At 42.1% G+C, this 11948-nt stretch overlaps 1 protein-coding gene across 1 annotated transcript in view; it reads right to left on the minus strand.

The window, feature by feature from the left end:
• The window catches only part of LOC143294256 (calcitonin receptor-like), a 181264-nt gene extending 169541 nt beyond the window's left edge, over nucleotides 1-11723 (minus strand). Inside the window, exon 1 of the mRNA XM_076605693.1 lies at nucleotides 11384-11723. Coding sequence (XP_076461808.1) covers nucleotides 11384-11576 — 193 coding nt within the window. The 5' untranslated portion in view covers nucleotides 11577-11723. The remainder of the gene's footprint in view (nucleotides 1-11383) is intronic.
• Between the last annotated feature and the right edge of the window lie 225 nt (nucleotides 11724-11948).

The following is an 11948-nucleotide window of genomic DNA, read 5'->3' on the forward strand; positions in this document are numbered from 1 at the left end:
TGTTCGTAAGAGTGTTTGAGTGTCTGTGTCTGTGCGGCGTGCTTCTATGTGCATGCGCTTGCACGTGCGCATGAATACGTTACTGCGTCTGTGATGTGTGTGTCTGTGCGACACGGTATCTTTCTATCCTGCTACGCACGCTATATCAGGAATGCAAAATGGAATAACATGTCATCCGTGCCAGCAAAATAATGCCCTGCTCAGACCGCAACAGCAGAAATAGAACAGGCTGTATTTTCAACGGCGGGCATGTCAGCATGACTTCAGCATGACTTCGGCGCACTGTTAAAACACCCTGTTGCAGCCACAACCCGCTAATGTTATGACTTTTGTTACTACAACTTCTTCTTCTTTCTTCTTCTTCTTTTCCCAAGCTCTGTGAAGTATCAATGGGGCACCGTACAGAAGAACGGTTTACCAGGTTCCTACACAACTGTCGGTTGTGTGTCGAAGCCTGGGTCTTTGTAAATAGTTTAGCGACAGGGGATCTTATAGCAGGTGTAGCCTACTATCACGATAGCCAAGACAAGACAAGACAAGACAAGACAAGACGTGTTTATTTCCCGCGGATGCTCATGAAAATGTTACATATTTCATGTAACTAGTACAAATGTTAGTTACACGAATACGTGAACATAGTTTATCACCAATAATGATACGTTGTTTTGTGTGTTTTTTTGTTTTTAACTATTTCTCTGAGATTTTTTGCTCCAGCTTTTAAAATTTTTATTCGTGTGGGTTCACTTTCTACTGTATATTTGTATGCTATAATAGTGTAGTGATGAAAGGTTACGTGCGAAAATCAGATGGCAGCGTGCGACTGCAATTATTGTTTATGAATAAAAAAAATAATAATCGCTGTACCAAATCCAGCCAAACATGTTGTTGTTCGGATGGGAGATGCTGACACGAAAACACGTTGTAAATAATTGAAATCTGATCCTGAAACCGAATTCCTGTATGACAAAAATATACTCTCTCTCTCTCTCTCCTCACACCACCCATTCCCCCTTCACACGCCCCTTGCCCCCCTTCCCCCTTCCCCCGCCAAACCCCCTTCCTCTCCCACCCTCCCACCTTACCCCCTTTCGTTCCTCGACAAACACCAACCACCTCCACCACCACCACCACCACCACCACCATCACGCACCTGCCCTTTCCCCCACATCCATCACAAAAGGCAAACATGTCTGGGGACCGAACCACAAGCACGAGGTGTCGGGCACAGAGCGAATCCATAATTTACGGATGGTTCCTTCATGACACACTCCCACTTCAAACGGAGTGCAGGTTGTCCCTAAAGCTGCGACCTGTCCTAAAAGATTAGAGGCCACGTTAGGTAGGTCAATGCTGGTATCATGTGTGTGTCCTTCGCTTTGCTAGCAGCACCAGTCCAAAAAGGCTTTCATCGTTAGTGGCTGTGGTTCCTGTTACGGACGCCAACAAACGTAATCTTTAGGTTAAAAAGCGCTAGGGTATGAGGTGGCTGAGAGAGAGAGAGAGAGAGAGAGAGAGAGAGAGAGAGAGAGAGAGAGAGAGAGAGAGAGAGAGAGAGATGTCAACTTAAAACCGGAAGTCCTTTGTCAAGGGTAAGGAGATCAGATAGGTCGAATGTTCAGATAGCTTTGATCGCCAGTGTATTACGGGCTACAGAGATATCTATTAATATCTTATCGAACAGCCAAGGCATCCGCTTAAAACCAGTGTGAGCTCAAAAACAAAATGGATAATTCTGGAACTGGTCGTCAAACTTCAAATTGAGCCAAGGAAAGAGAGAGAGAGAGAGAGAGAGAGAGAGAGAGAGAGAGAGAGAGAGAGAGAGAGAGAGAGAGAGAGAGAGAGAGAGACAGAGCTCGAACTCGAACTCGAACTCGAATAGTTTAATCAGTATAGGCCATGGCCCCTTCTGAAGGGGGTACAGTATTTGTGAATAATTCACACACATTTTCAGAGTAACTCATTGAAACAGTAATATACTGACAGAAGACATTACAAAAGCAGTTAGTTAAATCAGCTAAGCATAATGATGCGTCTCTTAAAAGCTTTGTATAAATACATACACACATTCCTTACTATTGGTTCACTTCGAGATGCCATAAGCAACGCAGTCCGGAACAGGGAAGGATCCTGACAATACTTTTGTGGAATGTACTTTATGCGTAAATCACGATAAGCCTGACAACAGAGCAGAAAATGTTTTTCATCCTCATTTTCGTTATTACACAGTAAACAGTGACGTGAGAGAGAGAGAGAGAGAGAGAGAGAGAGAGAGAGAGAGAGAGAGAGAGAGAGAGACAGACAGACAGACAGACAGACAGACAGACAGACAGACAGAGACAAAGAAAGTGGGAGAGATAGTGAGACAAAGATAGACAGAGAGACAGATTGACAGAAGAATGAGAATCGAAGAACGTATTTCAATGAACCAACAGGAGGTTCATCAAATGGTGGCAAAACGGAAACTAATTTTCAAAAACACAATCATGGAAGTAACAAATCGTGAAGACATTTTCTAAGAACACACACACACACACACACACACACACACACACACACACACACACACACACACACACACACAGAGAGAGAAAGAGAGAGAGAGACAGAGACAGAGGCAGAGACAGAGAGGCACAGAGAGAGAGAGAGAGTATACACACATCCACGCACGCATATATGTGTGTGCTTGTATATAAGCGTACATTTAAGACATGATTATAGACAGAGACAGAGAGAAAGAGACAAACAGAAAATAAGAAAGAAAGACAGACAGTAAAAAAAGAAAAAAGAAATACATGATGCATTTCGACATTTACATTTTTATTAAGTTGTCAAGACGCATGCAGAAAAGCGTGGATAAGAGTTATGACAATCTAACAACGTGCCCAGCAAAACAAGGTAGATAAGTAAACAGAACAAAACAAAATAAATAAACAAACAAACAAACAAAAAAAAAAGAAAAAAAGGAAAGATCTCCAGTATGCAATGATTCAAGGTAAATTCAAGAAAATGATATTTCTTTTCCTTTTATTTTCTTTTTAAAGATTCTGTCTCATATTTTGTGCGTGATACACAATGTTCGATTTTCTTTTATTATCTTTTCTTTTTTTAATTAAATAAAGAGTGAAATTCTTCAACTCTACTCCAAGTTTGTTCGTTTATCAAAGATGAATCTCAGCAGCAGTGCAGGGTCTCCTCTGGTGTGTGGCCTCCAGGCGACCTAACATCGATGGTTCCCTGTGGACTGCAGACGCTGGAACTGCGACGGACGAACCCGGGTGTGGCCTTGTATGGGGGAATCTAAATGAGCGGCGTGGGAGTAATGCCACTGAAACGGCGCAGATGATGGGGCAGCAAAAAAAAAAAAAAAAAGAAAAAAAAAAAGAAAAAAAAAAAAAGACGAATCTCCACTACCATCACCCATCCAAAGCTTCTTACCTTCCGCCCCTCCGTCATTTCCCTACAACCCTCCACCCCCACCCCCCAACACACACAAAACAATCAACAAAAGATTAAACAACAATAATAATAAGAAGAAAATAAAGAAAACGAAAATCGGAGATAGGAAAAGGGATAGAAGTAGGAATGATTTATAGAATCTCTCTCCTTTTCCAAGAAAAGATGATAAAAAAATTTAAAGTGAAAAATAAAGAAACAGACAAAAACAAAACAGAAAACAACTCTTGGAATTGTATTACAAACAAACCAATGAATAAAAAGTAATAAATAAGTAAACAAAGAAACAAACAAGTACATGAATAAATGAATAAATAACTAAAAACAGTTCTTTTCAAAAAGAACTTTATTCATAGATTTTATTCGTGCAGGGGTCAGGACATGATAAGGAACTCGCAAAAGAAAGAACGGTATGCGGATATGGCTTGGCTGGTTATTGAGAAACATGATCAAAGCACAACGTGTTGGCGGCTAGCCTGCAGAAACGTAGCTCCCAAAGAAACGGAAATTTATGTATTCATATACAAGCATTGTGGAAAGAAAAAGAAAAAGAAAAAAAAAAGACAAAAAGGAGGATGCGAAGACAGAGAACAGCACACGGTATAAAGACGATGTAAGTAAGCACCACGTGTGTTCAGAAACATGGCCAAAAAAATAACCAGAGAGGATGCAAGTGCGTTTCATCGGCTTCATTCCTTTACCTTCTGTCATTTCTTTTATTTTTGCCTATTTCTTCACATGCACACACACACACACTGATACACACACACACACACTAACATACACATACACACACACACACACACACTGACATACACACACACACACACACACACACACACTGACACACACACAACACACACACACACACACTGACACACACACACACACATGCACGCATTCACACACACACACACACACACACAGATAAACAGTTGTGGATGGATTTTCCTATTTTGTGTGTGTGGAAAAGTTTCGCCTATGAATAAAAGGATCAGTTGAGCTTTTTCTTGTGATCCTGATTGGTATTTCAATGGATTAGATAAAGAAGAGAGAGAGAGAGAGAGAGAGAGAGAGAGAGAGAGAGAGACAGAGACAGAGACAGAGACAGAGATGATTTCTCCCCCTCTTCCTCCTGCTGCTCTTGATCCTCTCCCTCCTCCTCCTCCTCCTCTTCCTCGTCTTCTTACTACTACAACTACTAGTACTGCTGCTGCTACTGCTGCTGCTATCGATACTATTACTACTACTGCTACTGAACCTGTCGTCATTCTTGATGGTGTAATGCTTGGAAAAAAAAAATGTTTACAGACTTATCTACACAGAATATGGAACACGTGAAGAGTGAACGGTAAGCAGGTATGACAGTAGTGAAACATGATCAAAGCGTTATGTGTTAACGCTGGGCCTTACAGAAACACGCAAGCCCCAAAACGACAATTTATCTAATTATTTACAAGCGTTGAGGATTACAAAAAAAAAAAAAAAAAAAAAAAGAAAAAAAGAATGAGGTCAAGAAGAGAGAACAGCACGCGGTATAAGAGCTGTGAAAGATGATCCAAGCGCAACGTTGTACCGAGTTGTCTACAGAAACGTGGCTCCAAAACGACCCGAGGATGCTTGCAAGCGAAGTGGGTTTCAGCGGTTTCGCTTCAATAGTGTTTGCCGTTTCTTTCTTTTCTTTACTTTACTTTTCTTTTCTTTCTTTTTTTTTTAAAATTTTTTTTTATTCCTGGTTTGTTTGCCTGCATACCATCAGGGTTACACACACACACACACACACACACACACACACACACACACACACACACACACACACACGACACAACACACACACCCACACCCACACACCCATCTCCGCCCCCCCAACCCCCCCACTCGATTTCTTTTCCTACCCTCGTCTAATATTACTTACAGTGAAAAGACGTTAAAGCAAAGAACAAACAACAACAACAACAACAACAACAACAACACACACACACACACACACACACACACACACACACACACACACACACACACACACAGACTTGTGGACATTTTTTGAGTGAAAATACTGTGGACAAATGGTCAGTCGTTTTTGCTGGTGAGCCTGGTCGGTATGTGGATGGATTAAAAAGAAAATCCACACCATAGGTAAAAAAAAAAATCAATAATTTGTATTTGTATTTCTTTTTATCACGACAGATTTCTCTGTGTGAAATTCAGGGCTGCTCTCCCCAGGGAGAGCGTGTCGCTACACTACATTGCCACCTTAAAAAAAAAAAAAATTATTCCTGCGTGCAGTTTTATAAATTTGTTTTTCCTATCGAAGTGGATTTTTCTACAGAATTTTGCCAGGAACAACCCTTTTGTTGCCGTGGGTTCTTTTACGTGCGCTAAGTGCATGCTGCACACGGGACCTCGTCTCAACCGAATGACTAGCGTCCAGACCACCACTCAAGGTCATGTGGAGGGGGAGAAAATATCGGCGGCTGAGCCGTGATTCGAACCGAGCGCGCTCAGATTCTCTTGCTTCCTAGGCGGACGCATTACCTCAAGGCCATCACTCCACTAATAAAGTTGGGCTTTAGCTGAGATTTGCAAGTATTCGGAGTGTCTTCTTCGTGTTTATCATTATCGCTGTTGTCGTTTCTTCTTTCTTTCAGAAGAATAATAGAGTTACAAATAATAATAATTATATTACAAATAACAGAATTATAGAATAACCCATACAACTTATATAAATCTGTGTGTGTGTGTGTGTGTGTGTGTGTGTGTGTGTGTGTGTGTGTGTGCGTGTGTGTGCGCGCGCGCGTGTGTGTGTGTTTTCATGACATGTGATCCTTGGTGTGGGGATCAGAGGCAGGAGAAATTGTTGGTCAGAGAACGAAGACATTGAAAACAAATCTCGTTAGAAGAGAGATCATTTGGGGATATGTCTCTTCCTGAAAACTGGTGAAAAAAATAAACAGATGAATAAATAGACACATAAATAAATGAATGACGCAGAGGTGAGAATGAGAACATGAGAAACGCGATACCACCAAATAAAACAAATCAACCCATTTGTAAATATGACGATGAAATAAATGAATAGATAGATAGATATATAAATAGATAGATGAATAAATAAATAAAAGATGCAGAGACCAGAAACCTGAAAAAGAAGATACCCACTTATGTCTTAATGTGTTGTTGTTGTTGTTTTTATCATAGATATATGTTAAAAAACACACATAAAAAACAAACAAACGCATACACGCATTAAGATATACAGAAAATAAAAGAACTAAGAATCACTAGTACTTCTTTAAAGAGTGAAACTTGAAATTATCACCCTTATATATTGAGTTTTTTAATCAGTTAATTAATGGAAAATAGAAAGAACAAAAATTGTAAACAAAAAGATTGGACTATTTGTGTAAATGGTACAAATATGGATAAACAAAGAAATAAGTAAGTATACAAATATGATATTAAAAGGAATGAGTATTAAACAAAAAACAAAACAAAACAACCAACCAACCAACCAAACAAAAACAAAAAACCACAAAAAATATATATGCATATATATATATATATATATATATATATATATGAATGAATAAATACAAATTTAAAAGCTTGGAGGACATTAAATCTAATGGGAATGTAAGGAATGTAAATTGTTTGTGAAGCATGAATGAACGTGTTGCTCCCAATCTGTCCACTGCAACACACACACACACACTCTCTCTCTCTATCTCTCTCTCTCTCTCTCACACACACAAGCACGCACGCATAATGATATATACTTTCTTTTATATAAGTTGGGGACAAAACAACCAGAAACATCTAATTACTCTGAAAGTGAAGCTGGATTGCTTGGTAAACAGACACATTAACGCTTTTTCCTATTCGTTCCTTGGCACACACACACACACACACACACACACACACACACACACACCAGAACCCAAACTCAGCACCCCCTGACAAATAAACCGAGAAAGACGTCAGTGGTAACGCCAGCTCACAACATAATCCTGGCCGTCAGTTCTGACTGTCAGGAGTGTGAAGAAAGTGGGATCGGATTGGTTGGTGCATGAGTGTATTCGGGGTGGTGGTGGTGGTGCAGCGGTGTGGTAGGTGTCCTGAGGGGTGTGAGGTGTGGGGGTGGGACTGGGAGAGTTGGAGAAGGAAGAGTGGGAGGCGGGGAGGAGTGTGTGTGTGTGTGTGTGTGTGTGTGTGAAAGCCTTTTGAGGTACAACTTTGATTCAAACTACGGAGTCGTTATATTCAGATTCGGCCTACCAATTTTCTTTTCTTTACTGTTTTGAAGAATGCGGGGGGTAAAAGATTAATGAATAAATAAATAATCAAACAGATATATAGACAAAAAAAAGAAGAAGAATGAATCGATAAACAAACCAATAAATAAATAGATAAACATGTTCAGAATTTCTTCACGGCAGGGAATGAAAAAAACATTTAGGTGCTGTTTCTCCTCCTTCCCTCCCTTCCTCCAGGTGAAAATTATTATTTTTATTGTTAGGTAAACAGGAATGTAAATGTTGTTTCCAATTCGCTCGCTGGCACACACACACACACACACACACACACACACACACACACACACACACACACACATACACAGCACATACACACACAGAGCACACACACACACACACACACACAGAGCGCATACACACACAGAGCACATACACACACAGAGAACACACACACACACACAGCACACACACACACACACACACACACACACACACACACACACACACACACACACACCATCCGAAAGCCCTCAAAACAAAAGTAAAAAACCCCCCAACAAATAAAATACGAGAGCAGAGTGGCACCGGCAGCTCACACCATCTGATCTTGGCCGTCAGCTCCCAGTATCTCAGCCAAGCAACGGGGAAAAGAAAAAAGACTCAGAGGGAAAAGGGGGAGGGGGGGGGGGGCGGGGCAGGGGGTGAATGTTCGGGAGGATGGACGGTTCGACAGGTGAATTGGTGAGGGAGTGGTTTGGTTGGGTCTTTGGAGGGGTAGGGGTGGGCCATGTGGGAGGGGAGGGGGAGGGGGGGGGAGGAGGTTGGCGTGAGTGTTTATAGTAAGCTTTGAGGTACCACTTTGATTGACTCAACAGAGTCGTTATATTTAGACTCACCGCTCCACCGATCTCGCTTTTTACTGTTTTTGAAGAACACAGGGGAAATACATAAAACGAGAGAGAGAGAGAGAGAGAGAGAGAGAGAGAGAGAGAGACAGAGACAGAGACAGAGAGACAGAGACAGAGACAGAGAGACAGACAGAGACAGAAACAGAGAGAGAGGGGGAGGAGGAGAGTGAGAGGAGAGAGAGAGAGAGAGGGGGAGGAGAGAGAGAGGAGAGACAGAGAGAGGAGAGACAGAGAGAGAGAGAGAGAGAAAGAGAGGGGGATGAGAGAGCGAGAGAGAGAGAGAAAGAGAGAGAGAGAAAGAGAGAGAGACAGAGAGAGAGAGAGAGAGACAGAGAGAGAGAGAGAGAGAGAGAGCAAAGGGAAAAACGAAAAAAGTAAAAACCACTTGGGGTTTCAGCATTAGAACAGCATGAATATATATATATATATATATATATATATATATATATATATATAATAAAAAATAAAAATAAATCTCTACAAGCGCCCTTGGCACCGATTAAGCATCAATTTAGGTATTCTTTCACCCCTCCTTTTTCTCCTTCCACGATTCGGTCTCCCCGGCTGTACCTGTTCAGAATCGCTGCGAATCGCTTGTGTGTGTGTGTGTGTGTGTGTGTGTGTGTGTGTGTGTGTGTGTGTGTGTGTGTGTGTGTGTGTGTGTGTGTGTGTGTGTGTGTGTGTGTGTGTTCCTGTCTGTTTCTCTGTGTTTGTCCCTGTTTGTCTGCATGCCTGTCTGTTTGTTTTCTATCTGTCTGCCTATCGATCTCTTTATCCATCACTGCCTGTGTATCTCTCTTTCTGTCTCACTCTGTCTCAGTCTAAGAGGAAAGGTAACTTGAGAAATTTAGAATTTCACATGGGGAAGTATGAGCCTTTTAAAAAGAGCAGTATTTGGGGGCAGATAGACAGACAGACAGAGACAGACAGAGACAAAGACATAAACACATATAAGCACATGACGCCGATGCAAGGACACAGGCTAACGTGTGCGTTTGCGGGTGTGCTGGCGCACGACGTGCGTGTATGTGCGCGCGGGAGTGTGTATGTGTGTAGCAGTGTGTGTGTGTGTGTGTGTGTGTGTGTTTGCGTATGTGTGTGTACGTGCGCGCGCACAAGCGCTGGCACAAGCGACCGAAATCCCACGTGCGTAGCGGCATATTTCTCCAAGAGCCTTGCAATGTCGGGGAAATTCGAGATGAAAACGAACTGTGAACACCCCCCTCCCAACCCCCTTTTCTCTCGATCTTCTCCCCCCACTCCCTCTCACTCATCCTTCCCCTCTGAGCCCCCTTTCCATGATACACACACACACACACACACACACACACACACCTCTCTTTTTCTGCTCACTCTTCTTCTTCTTCTCTTCTTCTTCTTCTTTCTCTCCATGGGATAGTCTGGTTGATGTCTTTCTGAGAGTTTGATAGAAACGTAGTGGGAATGCAACGTGCGTGGTGTCAGCAGGTGTGCTCCCGAGGTGTGAAAAAAGGAGTAAATACGTTCTTTATCAAAATGCAAAAGGTGGGGGAGGAAATCAGTACTTATTTACCTTGCGTATTTATGTGCGTTGTGGAGTATTGCGTTGTACAACATAGACAACAATCAGTGTCTTGTGTTGTACTGTATTGTGTTGCAATGTATTGTATGTTCATTGTATTGTACTGCACAACATTGCACTGTACTATGCAGTTGCGTATTATATTATTAGTGCATTGTGTTGTGTTGTGCTGAATCGTGTTTTTAAATGCTTTTGACACATTGTACGACGTACTCTGCTCAACAATGGGATTGTTATGAAGTATTGTTTTCTATTATAGTGCGTCGTGTTCTGGTGTGCACAGCTGTATTGTACCGTGCTGAATTATATCGCATCGTATTCTCTCTCTCTCTTTCTCTTTCCTTCTCTTTCTTTCATCTCCCCACCCATTTCTCTACTCTTTCTATGGTCTCTCTACCCCCTCCCCTCTCTGTGTGAATATTTTCAGTTGAAAACAACACACAACGCTTCAATATGTTTCAAAGGCGTGATCAACAGAATATTTGAAGATGATCAACTTGGGTGCACGAAAAAAAACCCACAAAAAACTACAGAAGCCACATAACACAGCACAACACAACGCACACACACACACACACACACACACACACGCGCGCGCGCGCGCGCGATCGCGCACACATACACGGACACAACACACACACACACACACAAACACACACACACACACACGGAAGGAAGGAAGGAAGGAAGAAGGAAGAAGGGAACGAAGGAAGGAAGAAAGGAATGAAGGAAGACTAGGATAGGATTAAACAGAAACACAAACAAGCAGACATTGGATTAAACAGGTAATCACGAAGTAAAAAACACACGCAAATGAAATTAATGTCAGCATCGCAATCACAAATCTTCAGTCACGGGCAAAGGTACACACATACGCGCACGTAAGCACACACACACACACACACACACACACACACACACACACACACACACACACACACACACACAGGTGCACGCGCCTGCGTACACACACACATGCACACACAGGCACACACACGAATACACACACGCGTGCACACGCAGACACACATACACACACATAAACAAACACTGATACAATTAACATTACACAACCCATCATACCGGACTACAACACACACACACACACACACACACACACACACACACACACACACACACACACACACACACACCACACCACATCACACCAACACACACAACACAACACAACACAACACAACACTCACCATCAGTCGGTACAGGAGTGTGCTGAATCATCCACTCGCACTGCCTATGAAGGGCTTCTGACAGTTCCGACAACCCTGTCTTCTCTGCCGCGTTCAGAGCCTCTTCGTTCCTCCGTTTTAGTTCTGCCCGAAGGACTTCATAAGACTTCGAAGGTCCAGAACCAGCATCCAGGGTCCTGTTAGTGGCGGCCATGGTGCTGGTTTGGTGCAGTCACTGGGGGATGTTCGACTATTAGTTTTCAGCGTCCAAACATTGGTTGAAGTTCAAATCCACCTGTCCCATTTTAGTGAATGCTGTTTTATTTGGTCTGTTGCTGTTGGAAGTGAGTTGAGATTCCTCTTTTTTTGTTTCGGTTTTTTATTTTTAAAAATATATATTTTTTTTTAATAGAAATAAATAGTCTTGGTGGCTGGTTATTTTGTAGTGTAGGTTTCCTGGTTTATTTGGTTGGCAAGTTGGTTGGTTGGCTGGTTGGTGTGATATGTAGATCGTGATGTAATTCGTGGAGTTTCAGTTTCAGTTTCAGTAGCTCAAGGAGGCGTCACTGCGTTCGGACAAATCCAT

The sequence above is a fragment of the Babylonia areolata genome, chromosome 19 (genome assembly GCF_041734735.1).
Source record: "Babylonia areolata isolate BAREFJ2019XMU chromosome 19, ASM4173473v1, whole genome shotgun sequence".
Lineage (NCBI taxonomy): Eukaryota > Metazoa > Mollusca > Gastropoda > Neogastropoda > Buccinidae > Babylonia > Babylonia areolata.